Source organism: Mustelus asterias, chromosome 12 (assembly GCF_964213995.1).
Source record: "Mustelus asterias chromosome 12, sMusAst1.hap1.1, whole genome shotgun sequence".
NCBI lineage: Eukaryota > Metazoa > Chordata > Chondrichthyes > Carcharhiniformes > Triakidae > Mustelus > Mustelus asterias.
The window spans coordinates 105174354-105191274 of NC_135812.1; the positions used below are offsets into that span (position 1 = coordinate 105174354).

At 43.8% G+C, this 16921-nt stretch overlaps 1 protein-coding gene across 3 annotated transcripts in view; it reads left to right on the forward strand.

Moving 5' to 3' along the window:
* The window catches only part of cep112 (centrosomal protein 112), a 483816-nt gene that overhangs the window by 133925 nt on the left and 332970 nt on the right, over window positions 1–16921 (forward strand). For all 3 annotated transcript variants that reach the window (XM_078226009.1, XM_078226010.1, XM_078226011.1), the window contains 3 exons: window positions 8632–8731; window positions 10428–10546; window positions 14827–14970. In XM_078226009.1, the coding sequence (XP_078082135.1) occupies window positions 8632–8731; window positions 10428–10546; window positions 14827–14970 (363 nt within the window). The remainder of the gene's footprint in view (window positions 1–8631; window positions 8732–10427; window positions 10547–14826; window positions 14971–16921) is intronic.

Consider the following 16921-nt stretch of genomic DNA (forward strand, 5'->3'; position numbering starts at 1 on the left):
TGAGAATCAGTACAAAGCAGGACAAGCCTCTGACCCTCTCCTGATTAAGCTTTGATGTGCAGGTTGTAATTTTTTGTTCAGCTGAACTTTCTTTTGTTATTTTTTGCGAGTGACAGCATAAAATGCTTTGGACAGATGAATCTGATGAAAGATCTTTTTTCTGTTTTGCTGATGCGGAGCACAGGTGAAGTATATTTGATACTCCCTGCACAGTTCAACCAACACTGACACTGGACCTACACGGGCAGAAATGAATGACTCCCATTATCTTCTGTATTGGTTGTTGGAAATTAACAGGCCACAGTGTATTTAGTAAATTGATTTTTTTACTGGGAAAATCTGAGTCATTAAATTTATGAATGGTTCATTTGTAGTATTATTCTCTCTATTTTTATAGTTTTAAGAACTACAGGTTTGCTGGCACAGTTGGAGAGGGTTTAAATTAGCTTCGCAGCAGGGGAATGGGATCCGCAGCACATATTCAGAAGAGTGTTATGGTCCCTTTGGTGACCAACAAACTGAAGAACCACATTTACCGAATGGGATGGCACGGTGGTTAGCGCTGCTGCCTCATAGCGCCAGAGACCCAGCTTCGATTCCTGGCTTGGGTCACTGTCTGTGTGGAGTTTGCACGTTCTACCCGTGTATGCATGGGTTTCCTCCCACACTCCAAAGATGTGTGGGTTAGGTGGATTGACCATGCTAAATTGCCCCTTAGTGTCAGAGGGACTAGTTAGGGTAAATGCATGGGGTTATGTGGATAGGGCCTTGGTGGGTTTGTGGTTGGTGCAAACCTGATGGGCCGAATGGCCTCCTTCTGCACTGTAGGATTCCATGATTCTATGAACGACCCCAATGAAAAACCAATGGACAAGGTTTCACTTTTTATAACATTTTCTTTAACAATCAAACCAAAATCAACATGAATTAAACATGAATTAACAGGCAAATTGTAGTCAATATGAACCATAAATTACACTTTAAATAGCAGATACAAGAAGGATAGATCGCATAGATTCATGTCCGCTAAGCATATATGGCATCAATTCCAGTCGCAAAGTCCTTTGAACCTCTGGATATCCTCTGATAAAAATCCAGCTCCTTTTATTCAAGGCTTTGGCCATCAGGAACCCAGTGCTCTACTCAGCCTGAGTAGAAAGGTGGGGCGAGACAGGAGCAGTTGGATTTAAAGATAAGTAACTATGAGTGGAATGGCAGTCCCACTCAATTGCCACTCCACTGGAAGTTACAGACCATTATAATTCGTTTAGATTCAGCAAAATTATGGAAAAAGACAATGATAAACCAAGAATAAAAAAATTAAGTTGGGAAAATGCCATCTTTACTAAGCCGAAATGTGATTTAGTAACACGAAATAGATACTTGAAGGTCAATCTGTATCACAGCAATGGGAGGTATTTACAGAGAAGACTGAAAGAGTTCAGAACAAATTTGTTCCCTGAAAGAAAAAGAGTAGGACTCCCAAATAAGAACATAAGAAATAGGAGCAGGAATAGTCTGTGACCCTTTGAACCTGTTCCACCATTGAGTACAATGGTGGATGGTCATTACCTCAACTCCATTTTCCCGCCCGTTCCCCAGATCACTTGATTCCCTGGGAGAACACACACCTGTCTATCTCAGCCTTAAATATATTTAACAATTGAGCAGCGACAGATATTGCACTTTGGAAGGACAAACCAAAGAAGAACGTACAGGGTAAATGGTAGGACTCTGAAGAGTGCAGTTGAACAGAGGGATCTGGGAATACAGGTACAGAATTCCCTAAAAGTGACGTCACAGGTGGACAGGGTCGTAAAGAGTGCCTTTGGTCCATTGGCCTTTATAAATCGGAGTATCGAGTATAAAAGTTGGAGTGTTATGGTAAGGTTATATAAGGCATTGGTGAGGCTGAATTTGGAGTATTGTGTACAGTTTTGGTCACCTAGTTACAGGAAGGATGTAAATAAGATTGAAAGAGTGCAGAGAAGGTTCACAAGGATGTTGCCGGGACTTGAGAAGCTGAGTTACAGAGAGAGATTGAATAGGTTGGGACTTTATTCCCTGGAGCGTAGAAGATTGAGGGGAGATTTGATAGAGGTGTATAAGATTTTGATGGGTATAGATAGAGTGAATGCAAGCAGGCTTTTTCCGCTGAGGCTAGGGGAGAAAAAAACGAGAGGGCATGGGTTAAGGGTGAAAGGAGAAAAGTTTAAAGGGAATATTAGGGGGGGCTTCTTCACGCAGAGAGTGGTGGGAGTGTGGAATGAGCTGCCGGATAAAGTGGTAAATGCACTTTTAACATTTAAGAAAAACTTGGACGGGTTCATGGATGAGAGGGGTGTGGAGGGATATGGTCCAAGTGCAGGTCAGTGGGACTAGGCGAAAAATGGTTCGGCACAGACAAGAAGGGCCAAAAGGCCTGTTTCTGAGCTGTAATGTTCTATGGTTCTATGGTTCGATGACAGCAGTCCAGATAGAGAATTCCAAAGATTCACGCCCCTCTTGAGTGAAGAAATCTCTCTGCATCTCAGTCCTAAATGTTTGACCACATGTTCCCCCATGACTCCCCCATGTTCTATGTTGCAATCATGCAATCATTGAATGATGATAGCACAGGGAGGAACCTGAGGCCACCAATTTAAAGAAGTGACGTGAGGAAAACATTTTTTGAACAATGTGTGATTAGAGTCTTGTATGGTCTGCTTGAGATTATGATGGAGGGAGGTTCAATTGAAGCCTCCGAAAGAGAACTGGATTGTTACATGATGAAAAAAAACATTTGCAGTGCTACAGGCAAAAGGCAGGGGAGTGGGACTAGGTGAGAGCTGACATGGACACAGTTGGCCAAATGACTTCTTCTGTGCTGCAACCATTCTATGATTCTTTAACTCAAATGAATAGACTCACCAGCTACTCATCAATCAGTTTTCCTGTGCTGATGTTACTTTATTTTATAGGGAGTTAAATGAAACATTTTACTTCATGTTTACTGCCTACATTCCCCAGATTCCAATTCATTGAAAAATTCAGAACCCTTTTGAGTTGATATCTCTCTTGATTGAGTTTTAACTTTATCCTTGTGTTTGATTGTTTAATTGAATATTGTTTATAATTATTTAATCAATTATCAAATTAGGTTTAGTTTTTTTTATCCCTTCTTGGGTTATGGGCATCCTGGCCATGAGAGCATTTGTTGCCCTAATTGCCCTTGAGATGGTAGTGTTGAGTTGCCTTCATGAACCACTGCAGTCTGTGTGTTGTCAGAACACCCGCAATGATCTTGGGAACGGACTTCTAGGATTTTGACTCAGCAATGGTGATATATTTCCAAGTCAGAATGGTGAGTGACTTGGAGGGGAACTTGCAGGTGGTGGGGTTCCCATGCTCATGCTTCCCCTGTCCTTCTAGATGGTAGAGGTTGCAAGTTTGGAAGGTGCTGTTGAAGAAACTTAGTAATTTGCTGCAGTGCATTCTGTGGATGGTACACACTGCTGCCAGTGTGCTTTGATAGTAAAAGGAGTGAATGTTAAAGGTGGTGGATGGGGTGGCAATCAAGCAGGCACTTTGTCCTGTATGGTGTCAAGTTGCTTGAGCTTTGGAGCTGCACTTACCCAGATAAATGGAGAGTAGTTCATTACACTCCTGACTTGTAGAATGTGGACAGGCCTGGGGGGGGGGGGGGGTGTCTGATACTCTCTGCAAGGTTCCCAGCATCTGACCTGCTCTTGTAGCTGCATTATTTATACGGCTGGTCCAGTTCAGTTTCTGGCCAGTGATAATCCCCAGGATGTTGAAGGCGGGGGATTTTGCAATGTCAATGCCATCGAATGTGTCGGGAAGATTGTTGGATTCTTTCTTGTTGGAGATGGCCATTGCCTGCCACACACATGGCACGAATGTGACTTGCCGTTTATCAGCCCAAGCCTGAATGGTGTCCAGGTCTGGCTGCATTTGGACATAGACTCCTTCAGTATCTGAGGAATGGCGAATGGTGCTGAACATTGTGTAATCATCTGCAAACATCCCCACTTCTGACCTTATGATGGAGGGAAGGACAAGATGAAGCAGCTGAAGATGATTAGGGCTAGGACACTACCCTGAGGAACTGCTGCATTGCTGTCCTTGAACTGAGATCATTGGACTCCAACAACCACATCCATTTTCTTTTGTGCAGGGTGTGGCTCCAACCAGTGGAGAGTTTGTCCCCTGATGTCCATTGATTCCAGTTTTGCTAGGGTTCCTTGATGCCACACGTGGTCAAATACTGCCTTGATGTCAAGGGCACTCACTCTCACCTCACCTCTTTTCACACTTTTGTCCACGTTTGGATCAAAGCTGTAATGAGGTCAGGAGTTGAATAGCTCTGGGGAAAACCGAACTGAGAATCAGGCAGTGGGTTATTGCTGAGTGAGTGTCGCTTCCTAGCACTTTCCATCAATTTGCTGATGATTGAGAGTAGACTGATGGGATTGTAATTGACCGGGTTGAATTTGTCCTGCCTTATGTGTACAGGACATAGCTAGGCAATTTTCCACGTTGCTGGGTAGATGTCAGCGCTGTAACTGTATTGGAACAGCTTGGCTAGGAGTGTGGCCCATTGTGGAGCACAGATTTTTAGTAATATTGCTGGAATATTGTCAGGGCCCATTGCCTTTGCAATTGCCTTCAGCTGCTTTTGATATCATGTGGTGTGAATTAAATTGGTTGGAGACTGGCATCTGTGATGTAGGGGATGTCAGGAGGGGGCTGGGATGATGGATCATCCACTTGGCATTTCTGAACGAAGATGGCTGCAAATGCTTCAGTCTTCTCTGTTGCACTGACGTGTTGGGCTCTTCCAACATTGAGGATGGGGATAGTTGTGGAGCTGCCTCCTCCAGTAAATTGTTTAATTATCCACCACCATTCACGGCTGGATGTTGCAGGATTGCAGAGCTTAGAATTGCTCTTTTGCTTGTGGGATCGCTTAACTCTGTCTATTGTTTGTCGCTTCTGCTGTTTGGCGTGCAAGTTGCCCTGTGTTGTAGCACTACATGGTGGGCAAAGCCGTGATTGCCATTGGTCGGCTCAACATCATTTTTCCCGCCTGCCATCGACCTTTGCTGATTTCTAGGACAATATCACTCTCCGTATTTCAACAACTGGCATTTGTACAGCACTTTCAAATGCTGCAAACCATGTCAGGGGTTTATTCAACTAGTGTATTTCTTTGCCAGCTCTTCTTCATTGTGCTTTCTTCTTCCCATTTGTAACGATTCCTTTTATCAGTTTTGGTTTTAAATGCCCAGTAACAACTAACATAGAACATAGAACATTACAGCGCAGTACAGGCCCTTCGACCCTCGATGTTGCGCCAACCTGTGAAACCAATCTAAAGCCCCTCTAACCTACACTATTCCAATATCATCCATATGTTTATCCAATGACCATCTAAATGCCCTTAATGTTGGCGAGTCCACTACTATTGCAGGCAGGGCATTCCACACCCTTAATACTCTCTGAGTAAAGAACCTACCTCTGACATCTGTCCTATGTCTATCACCCCTCAATTTAAAGCTATGTCCCCTCGTGCTAGCCATCACCATTCGAGGAAAAAGGCTCTCACTGTCCACCCTATCTAATCCTCTGATCATCTTGTATGCCTCTATTAAGTCACCTCTTAACCTTCTCTCTAACGAAAACAGCCTCAAGTCCCTCAGCCTTTCCTCATAAGACCTTCCCACCATACCAGGCAACATCCTGGTAAATCTCCTCTGCACCCTTTCCAATGCTTCCACATCCTTCCTATAATGCGGCGACCAGTACTGTACGCAATACTCCAAGTGCGGCATTAGAGTTTTGTACAGCTGCAACATGACCACATGGCTCCGAAACTCAATCCCCCTACCAATAAAAGCTAACACACTGTACGCCTTCTTAACAACCCTATCAACCTGGGTGCCAACTTTTAGGGATCTATGCACATGGACACCGAGATCTCTCTGCTCATCCGCACTACCAAGTATCTTACCATTAGCCCAGTACTCTGTATTCCTGTTACTCCTTCCAAAGTGAATCACCTCACACTTTTCCGCATTAAACTCCATTTGCCACCTCTCAGCCCAGCTCTGCACCTTATCTATGTCCCTCTGTAACCTGCAACATCCTTCCGCACTGTCCACAACTCCACCGACTTTAGTGTCATCTGCAAATTTACTAACCCATCCTTCTATGCCCTCATCCAGGTCATTTATAAAAATGACAAACAGCAGTGGCCCCAAAACAGATCCTTGCGGTACACCACTAGTAACTGAACTCCAGGATGAACATTTCCCATCAACCACCACCCTCTGTCTTCTTACAGCTAGCCAATTTCTGATCCAAACCACTAAATCACCCTCAATCGCATGCGTCTGTATTTTCTGCAACTGTACTGAAATATAAAAGTTAACAGATCTGAACTGTGCAAAATGTTACAAAGTGAGGCAGGTAATTTAATTGCCAAGAGAATATTGGATTCAATAAATCATGGAGGTGGTAAATGTAACTTGTTTCATGTGTCCGTGTAGGTTTATATATAAATCTTTTCTTCCCTTTGTAACATAAATTCATCACCAAAGACTCATTGGCTACTAATTAGCATAATAGATGACTGAGTCTAATCTACTTTTCACTTGGTAAAAGACCAAGGGATTGCTGCAGTTTTTGTATTTTTTTTAGTGTCTGCGCTGTGCCACGTAATTGCTTCTTTTCAGAGCTCATAAATACCACAGGGGTGATTCTCCCAAAAAAACTCTGGCTGTCGAATTTGTGCAATAATTGGAGTAAATCACGCTGCTCTTTTCAGCGGGAGTTTAAAAAAGAATCTCCCACACTCTGTGCACTGCAGAGTGCCTCAGCATAAATTCCATTGAAAATCAGTGGGCAGGGCCTATCCCCGCTGGAGAGGCCGTTAGCCTAGGCTGAGCAGGCCATTGTGCATGCGCCGATCTGTCAACGCTGAAATTGGCGCATGCGCAGTGGCCCCTGTGTGCCACCTCCCCCTCCACGGCCCGATCGCTGGCCCCCAAACATGTCCGGTCACAGCCCACCCCCTCCCAAACCAGCAGCCCCGATCGCTGGCCTCCCTCCCTCCCCTACCGATCCTGACTGCAGAGTCGCAGCCGGACCCCCCCAGCCCCACCGATCGCCCCATGCCTAGTGGAAAGTGCCAAGGTTTCCCTTGGGCATTGGCACTTTACCCCTTGGCCAGTGCCAGGGGGCCCAGGCTGGCACTGTCAAGGGAGCAATACCCCCCCCCCCCCCACCCCCACTGACACTCCAGTGGGGTCGGCTACCAGCTCCCCGCAAGTGGGGAGCTACTGTTAATCCTACTGGAGTGAACCACTCCTGGCGGTGGGGGCAGGGGGTAGATGCTAGCGGGCCCGCTAATGGCATGGAGATGATATGTAAATTAGCAGCCGCATATATTATGCAGCTCCGCACCGATTTCCAGCATGGAGCTGACAGCACTAGAGATCCAGCGCTGGGAGACATCCTCGGGCCCAGACATCCTCGGGCCCAGACACCCTCGGGCCCAGACATCCTCGGGCCCAGACATCCTCGGGCCCAGACATCCTCGGGCCCGGACACCCAGCGCAAAACGTGCAAATCGGGCGCTGCTTGAATCTCTGATGGAAGAATCGCCCCCAATAGTTCGATTTTCAAACAGCAACTTCTTGATCAAACACTGAACATCTAACTTGTTATTGTTGATCTGGGGAAGGGGTTTTAATAGTGAAGGCTTGGAGGAGACGAACGGCCAACTCTTCCTTGTTGGGTTGTACGATTTGAATTCAAGCCTGGGCTTTTGTACATCATTCTTTCTCATTGATGTTTTGAGTTCAGAATAATAGACCGGTACCAGTCACTTCTGAATTACGATTTTGCACTCAAATATTGCAACATCTCACAGCAGTGTTTTTCTACACTTTATATTTAATATTTTTCTTTAAAAATGTAACAATACTGATGGTTGAATAAATTTGGTAAGAACAGCTGGTTATTATTTACAGTGGCATTTGTGTCTTTGGCTCAATTAACCTCTTATTTGTAATGTTACTAAAATTAATACCTTAACCACATCTATCAATGTACCAGTGCTCAAACCACTTCTAGCGATGCTGTCTTCAAAGGAATTTTTTAATTTAAAATTTTTTTTTTTGGTTATTGAATTTGATTTTTCGTAGAACTGAACTGCTTCTATTCCAAACCCATGACCAAGTACTTTCCACAACCTCTACTGCCTAGAAGGATATGGGCAGCAGATGTATGGGAACACCACCACCTGTAAGTTCCACTTGAACCCACACACCATCCTGACTTGGAACTATATCGTTGTTCCTTCACTGTCACTGGGTCAAAATCCTGCAACTCCCTTCCTAATGGCACTGTGCGTGTACCTACACCACATGCAGTGGTTCAATAAAGTGGCTCAGCACCACCTTCTCAAAGGCAATTAGGGATTAGCAATAAATTCTGGCCTTGCCGATGAGACTTGCATCCTGTCAATGAATATTTTTTTAAAATGAGGTGTGTACTGGAATTAAAAACCCCTTTTAAAGCAGGATTGTGCTGGATTTTCAGATTTTTTTGTGTGTCTTGTTCCAGATTTTGGACAGGAAAAATAATGAGATTGAAGAGCTAAAGAGGCTGTACAGAAATAAACAAAAGGAAGCAGAGGAGATGAATAAGAAGCTGGAAAAGAGAGGTAATCCAAAGTCAAAATTGCGGTTTGCTGCCACAACACAAAGTTTCCCTTTGCAACAAATTCTTTTTTTTTTGAACAGAGTTGGATTTTTTTTTACATGAATTGAATGAGGAAACAAAGACTTTTGTTTCTCTTAAATAGGCTATTAAAGCTTGGGAATTAATGTTTACAGAAAGTCCAATTGAAGGGTTCACACAGAGGCTGATAGCCACAAAGCAATGGCTCCATAATGTTCTTTAATTAGCACTTCCCCTTTTCCATGTGAACCCTGTATCCTTTCAGGGATGTTACCAAATAAACCTGTTGGACTTTAACTTGGTGTTGATAGACTTCTTACTCCTTTCAGGGAGGCAGACCACCATCGGTTCAGGTGACGTATCTGAATCGAAGATGATTTTCCTTTTCATTTTGACTTGTACTCTTGCACCCATTATTGGTGTAATATCAGAGCTGTTCTGCTGGCCTCAAAGGCAGTAGCATCGTTAATAGATCTCTCCTTGGGCTTTTTGGAGGACAATCTCCCTTATTGAGTGAGTGGAGGCTTGCCCAATGGGAAGTGAGCAGTGGGGCGTTAAAACCCATTGCTTCAATGTCGACCGGTATTCTGTGGGACCCCTGGTATTAACTTGCATGTCGTAATAGTTACCGACCACAAACCTTTATTGGAGCTTTTTAAAGAAGACAAGGCAATCCCCCCCACTATTGCCTGCGCCCGGGTACAGCATTGGGCCTTGTTACTTGCGGCTTGCGAATACCTTCTCGAGCGCTGCCCTGGAACCAGGATAGCCAACACCAACGCGTTGAGTTACCTGGTGTTGCCAAAAGCCTCACTCCACTTCCAGCAGAGAGGATGTGGTGACCCTAAAGTTTTTGCAGCCTGTGCAGGTGTCTGCAAGGCAAATTAAGACCTGGATATAAAAGGATGCAATCTTGTCTAAAACAAGTCATATGATCCTACATGGTGGATTCCAAGGACAACCCTCAGAAGAAATTAAACCTTGCCTGGCTAAGAAAGGCGAGCTCAGTGTTGAAGACAGGATCATTCCCTAGGGGTGCTGAGTAGTTATCCTGCCGAGGGTGGTGTCCGATTTTAACAGAACTACATCATGGCCACCCTGGAATATCAAAGGTGAAAAGGAGCCAAGTCTGGGGTCCAGCCTTGACTTAGACATCATGGACTTGGTGAAATGGTGCGACTTATGCCAAGAGAATCAAAAACCCCCTTCCTTGTGCTCCCTACATCAATGGGAGTGGCCTAGCAGGCCATGGATAGGGTGCACATGGACCAGTCTGAACCAGTAATGGATCTGAACCTCAGATAAAAATACAACAATACTTTGTTGATTGCCATAAGTTTTCAGTCAGGAAGCTTCATTGGGTAGAATCATAGAATCCCTAGATTGCAGAAAAGGCCATTCGGCCCATTGGGTCTGCACCAACTTTCTGACTGAGTACGTTACCCAGTCCCTCTCCCCCGCCCTATCCCTGTAGCCCTACACATTTTACCATGGTTAATCCATCTAATTTACACATCTGGGGACACTAAGGGGCAATTTTAGCATGGCCAATCCTCCTAACTCTGTACTTCTGGAACCAGAGGCACTATTACTGCTTCTAAGAGGTCACATCTGTGGCAAATAGCTTTCTGTATTGCTTTATCCAGTGTACTCAATCCTATGTTCATACATTTTGACAGTTCAGAGCCTGGTTCGTGAATCACAAGTTATCCGGGAAAGTAAAGAGAACCAGATTGTTGAGTTGAAGAAGATCGCTGAGCAGAGTGCTGATTCTTTAAAAAATGATTGGGAGAGAAAGGTAAGGGTTTAAAATACTTAAAGATTTGGGTTATTTTCTTCTCCATGTGTGCATGCTTTTTAAAATTGTTACTCCACTTCCATGGATAAAGTTTTTCAGCTCTGTGATTGGGAGAAAACTGTGTCCTAGGACAGAGGCTGTGGGAATTAGAGTCATAGAGGTTTACAGCATGGAAACAGGCCCTTTGGCCCAACTTGTCCATGCTGCCCATTTTTTAAACCCCTAAGCTAGTCCCAATTTTTTAAAACCCCTACGTTAGTCGCAATTTGGCCCATAACCCTCTATACCCATCTTACCCATGTAACAGTCTAAATGCTTTTTAAAAGACAAAATTGTACCCGCCTCTACTACTACCTCTGGCAGCTTGTTCCAGACACTCACCACCCTCTGTGTGAAAAAAATTCCCCTCTGGACCCTTTTGTATCTTTCCCCACTCATCTTAAACCTATGCCGTCTAGTTTTAGACTCCCCTACCTTTGGGAAAAGATATTGACTATCTAGCTGATCTATGCCCCTCATTATTTTGTAGACCTCTATAAAATCACCCATCAGCCTCCTACGCTCCAGAGAAAAAAGTCCCAGTCTATCCAGCCTTTCCTTATAACTCAAACCATCAAGTCCTGGTAGCATCCTAGTAAGTCTTTTCTGCATTCTTTCTCGTTTATTTTATAATAAATGTTTGTTTATTTATTTATTAGTCACAAGTAAGGCTTACATTAACACTGCAATGAAGTTACTGTGAAATTCCCCTAGTCGCCACAATCCAGCGCCTGTTTAGGTCAATGCACCCTAACCAGCACGTCTTTCAGAATGTGGGAGGAAACCGGAGCACCCAGAGGAAACCCACACAGACACGGGGAGAATATGCAGACTCCATTCACAGAGTGACCCAAGTCGGGAATCAAACCTGGGTCCCTGGCGCTATAAAGCAGCAGTGCTAGCGTGCATGTTTGGTTTTGCGAAGTCTATAAGATAGCCCATGAGTTTACACAAGCAGGAAAATTGCAAGTACATTCTCTCTCATCAAATTTACAACTTCTGCAATTACTTCTTCCCATTGGGATCGGTGGGGTATATGAGGATAAAAAAATTAAATTTGAGGTTTTGAGAGACCAGGAGCCAATACAGGTTTCAAGTGATGGGTGAGTGAAACTTGGTGTGGGATAGAATTCAAAGTTTGGGTGAACTTGTGTAGCACATTGGAATAGGAGGTGGTCAAGGTGGTGAACCATTTGGTTTAGCCTGAAACTGGCCGAGAAGGCAGATGGAATTGGTAGCAAAGGTATGGACGATTGCCTCAGCATTCCCAGTGTTTAATGGGATGAAATTGTCCTTTACTGAATACTGGATGTTGGAGGAGGAGTCTGACAACACTGAGGTAGAGGGGTTGAAAGAGGTTGTGGAGGGAGAGAGAGAACTGGGTGTTGACATCATGTGGTGGAAGCTGTGGATGATGTTTTGAAGGGAAGACTTGTGGATGAGAAAAAAGAGGGATGCTGAAGATAGATACCTGAGCGATCTTAGTGATGATGGTGCAGGGGTGGAAAGAGGAGCCATTGTAGGAGATGGCCATGATTGGATAGGTAAAAGTGGAACAAAGCAAAGATAGACCTAATGAAATGGCCAACTGCGGAGAGATGTTGGAAGAGGATGGTGTAGTCTACTGTAAGAAGTCCCACAACACCAGGTTAAAGTCCAACAGGTTTATTTGTTGGACTTTAACCTGGTGTTGTGAGACTTCTTACTGTGCTTACCCCAGTCCAACGCCGGCATCTCCACATCGTGGTCTACTGTGCCAGAGGCTGTAGACAGAATGAGGAGGAATGATTTGCTAGTCACAGAGGATGTCATCTGTGAATTTAGTTAAGGCTTTTCAGGCTGTGGTAAGGACAGAAACTTAATCAGAGAAATTCAAGTATGAAATTGTGGGAAAGATGGACAGAGTTAAGTAGGTGACAGCATGTTTAAATATCTTGGCGTTTAAAGGATAGAGGTGGAGTCGCTGTTAACAAGAGAGGTCAACAGTAGAATTGATGAACAGGGGGTTGATGATGTTGGTTTTGAAAGAGAGGGGATGGGACCAGAGGAGGGGGAACTATTTACAATGTCAATTAGCAGGACAGAGGGCAAGGAAGTGCAATTGCTTAGTCAGCAGTTGGAATGGGATCAGTGGAGCTGGAGGTGGTGGAGAGAGCCTGAGGGAAGTTATGAAAGAAACTATTTGATTTATTATTGTCACATGTATTGCTATACAGTGAAAAGTATTATTTCTTGTGCACTATATAGTCTAAACATACTGTTTATAAAGTACATAGGGAAGAAGGAAAGGATAGGGTGCAGAATAAAGTGTTGCGGTTACAGGTAGAGTGAAGAGAAAGATCAGCTTAATATATGATAGGACCATTCAAAAGTCTGATGACAGCAGGGAAGAAGCTGTTCTTGAGTCTGTTGGTACGTGTTTTCAAACTCTTGTATCTTTTTCCTAATTGAAGAAGGTGGAAGAGAGTACGTCCAGGGTGTGTGGGGTCCTTGATTATGCTGGCTGTTTTTGGTCAATGGATGGGAGGTTGGTTTGTGTGATGGACTGGGTTACGTTCACAATCCTTTGTAGTTTCTTGTGGTCTTGGTCAGAGCAGGAGCCATGCCAAGCTGTGATACATCTGTTAAAATTGGTGAGAGCCGCAGTGGACATGCCAAATTTCCTTAGCCTCCTGAGAAAGTAGAGGCATTGGTGGGCTTTCTTAATTATAGCGTCGGCATGGAGAACCAGGACAGATTGCTGGTGATCTGAACACTTAGAAACTTGAAGCTCTCGACCATCTCAGGTTAGGTCTTGATCTTGATGGCAGGAATCAGTGAGCTCCTCAGAGTTGTAGCGAGGTTTGAAGGAAAAAAGAAGTTAAGAGTTACCTTGTTCTCCAGGATGATCCTGAAGGGTTGCTAATTTTGCTAGTGGAGACTGGAACACGACAAGCCAAGGAATCGTGGACTTCAGGAAGGAAAGTCGAGTTGTATATCAGGGGAAGGACCCGAATGGGAGAGAGGAAAGGTTTTACAGAGTCCACAGGCATCAAAATGGTGTTGATGAAATGGTTGGAGCAGATTGTTATGCTGCTTTGTTCACCATTTGTGGGACTTTGTGCATGAACTGTTGGTTCATTTGTTCACACTAGAATAGTGACTGCATTTCAAAAGTAATCTACATGATTGCAAATTGGTTGAAATATCCCAAAGATATGATAAGGTGCAAAATAAATGTAAACATTTTTCCTTTCTTTCCCTTGCTTTATCTGTAGCTCATGTTATAAATTTCCATTCTGAATTAGGCATTTGCTCAGGTTAATTGTCACTGGTCTCTACTGCAAACAGATTTTGTGTCCCTTGTAGTCAAGAGTTAACCTTACTGTCTATTACTAAAGTTTACCTTTACTGCATTGCCCGCAGTCATGACAGTGAATCCCACATAATGCGAAATGTACACTTAAAAAAAATTCACAGGTGCATTTCTCCTATCTCCCAAAAGGCAAACTAGTGTATATTCTGGTTAGAAGAGACCAATTGTAAACCAGCAAGTGTGTTTACATGGAAAAGTAAGAACATTGGGTGGGTTCCTGTACATGTGCATTCTCTGACTTGCCCTACTACATGGTATTTACTTTGGCTCGATTTCTTAAGTGCACCCAGACACAGATCTTGCAACATCTTCCCCTATCAGCTCAAGTGTTCTGGGAGAATCTCTATGCATCATGCACGGGAATAAAGCAGAAACCAGTTTCATCATGCATAATGCTTGGTGCATGAGTCTTTGAAAATAGATATGCACCTGTGAGTAAAACTTCCTTCAATTTGGATTAATATGATACTTCAGAAACAGGCATAAAACATATTTGAAATGTTGGCCACATTTCAGTGTAGGACGGTGACAGAAATACCAGAATGTTAATGTAACTGTTGTAATCTTTCCAAGACCTTCACAGTGTTGATCTTCAGATGAACTTGATGTCGAGCAAGTAAAATACATCACTCAGTAACTTTATTGCCTTGTGTGTTGTTGGCAGGCCACTGACATGTTGAGATTTGATTGTGTGGTCACATCTATCCTCAGGAGATTATGGGTTGCTTTGTATACCAACTATCCAATGATTAGTTCTTGGGGACAGTCACAAAACAGAAGCTGTCTTAGTTGCTGCTGAAAATAAAAATAAGGATCATTTAACACCCATTTTTAGCTACCAATGATCAATCTTCTACTAATGCATGATTTATGTTTTGAAATGCAGTTACACAATGTTGTAGCAGAACTGGAGCAAGAGAAGTTTGAACTACAGAAGAAACACACAGAGAATATTCAAGAACTCCTCAATGACACCAATTCACGCCTCAGCAAAATGGAGACAGAATATGCTGCTCAGACTAAGGCCACTGTAAGTACCAGGCACTTTTTAAGAAAAACTTAAATTACTTCGCAATGCTCCATTAGTAATTGGTGTACATATAATGTAGAAAAAATTGCCACAATCCAATTCCAAAAGGCTGCTTCTTGGCTAGTCTCCCATCCATTGGCTCTGTCTACACTTCCCGCTGCCTCGACAAAGCAGCCAGCACAATTAAGGACCCCCCCACACACACACGCACAAGGACCCCCGCCACACACACACACACACACAAGGACCCCCAACACACACACACACACAAGGACCCCCAACACACACACACACACACGACATTCTCTCTCCCACCTTTTCCTTTGGGAAAAAGATACAAAAGTCTGAGGTCACATACCAACCGACTCAAGAACAGTTTCTTCCCTACTGCTGTCTTAGACTTTTGAATGGACTTACTTTGCATTAAGATGATCTTTCTCTACACTCTAGCTATGACTGTAACACCACATTCTGCACTCTCTCGTTTCCTTCTCTATGAACAGTATGTTTTGTCTGAATAGCACGCAAGAAACAATACTTCTCACTTTATACTAACACATGTGACAGTAGCAAATCAAATCAAGTCAAAATGAGGTTATAGTTCTAAAGCTTCCTGTGTGAATGCATTAGTAAAGCACTGTAAAGTTCATTGTAAGTTTTGGCATTAGAGAACAAAAAACTTCAAAATAAATAAATGGTATGTTTTCTTGTAAATTGTGGATATTTGCAATCCCAGGAGTGGGCTCGCAGTCCGAATATATGTCAGCATATGGACTTCTAAACCAGTCATTAACAAAGCTTACAGTTCTTCAGTACCTGTAGAATAATTGCTCAAACTGCTTAACAATGAGAAAATAAAGAGGGGGAACCAGAGAAAACCTGGGGCGTGATGGAAGAAAGGATTTTACGGGACTTTGAGTCAGTGAAAAGTGGCAAATCGCAGGGATTTGGAGAGAGTATCAGACGTGACCTAGTGACAGCAAGATTCATGGTGCAGAGGGAATGAATGATGAGACAGATGTAGAGGAGTGGAGTCAAATTGGGTAACGTTGTTACAGAGCACCGTTATTAGGAGCAGCGAGAGTGCTGGGGCATCATTTGCAATAGTGTACTTTTTGTACTTGGAAGTTATTCTAACCATGCACATGTGTTATTGCAGTCACGTACCCAGAATGCACAGTCAGTAACTTTAGCAGTTGGTCTTACAATTTATTCTGGCACATGCTTGTAGGCAGTTTATATTTTATGGTAGGTCCTTGTTTACAATTCCCCATTTAACATTGTTTCGCTTTAATGTCGGTAAGTTAATGGGGTCTGTAATCTCGTTAAGCGGTGCAAGATTCATTTTAATGTTGTTTCCAGCATGATTCCAATGACAGCATTGATACCATTTTGGAGTAGCCTCTTCTCTGCTCTGACCTCCAAGTTGTGACCTCTCCCTGCTCCCCAACCTCCGAATTGAGGCCTCCCCCCTCCCCTGCCACCCTGAGTTGTGTCCTTCCTCTCCCTGACCTCTGAGTTGTGTCCTCTCCTTGCTCCCCAAACTCCGAGTTGCGGCCTCTCCCACTCACTGACCAGCGAGTTGCAGCCTTTGTCTGCATCCCGACCTCCGAGTTGCAGCCTCTCTCTGAACCTGATGCACCCCCTTGCCGCTTCCCTCACCTCGACTTGCATTCCTGGTCAAGATCCAGATCTAGACCCCGAAGCCACAGTTCTGATGTTGTGGAAATGTGAGTCCTGATGGTGTAGTGCTGAGCTGGGCCAATCCAAGGTTATTTTAAATGAATGTTGAAGCTGCTCCTGCCTTGATTTTCTTCGGAACCCTCACTCACAGCGAGGGTTCGGGGAGGATAACGGGTGCATGTAATTAAAACGTGGATTGTAGCAGCCCAGCTTAGCAACGGGAACAGAATGAGAACGCAAGCCTAGGAGAGGGAAGTGGTGAGAGGGT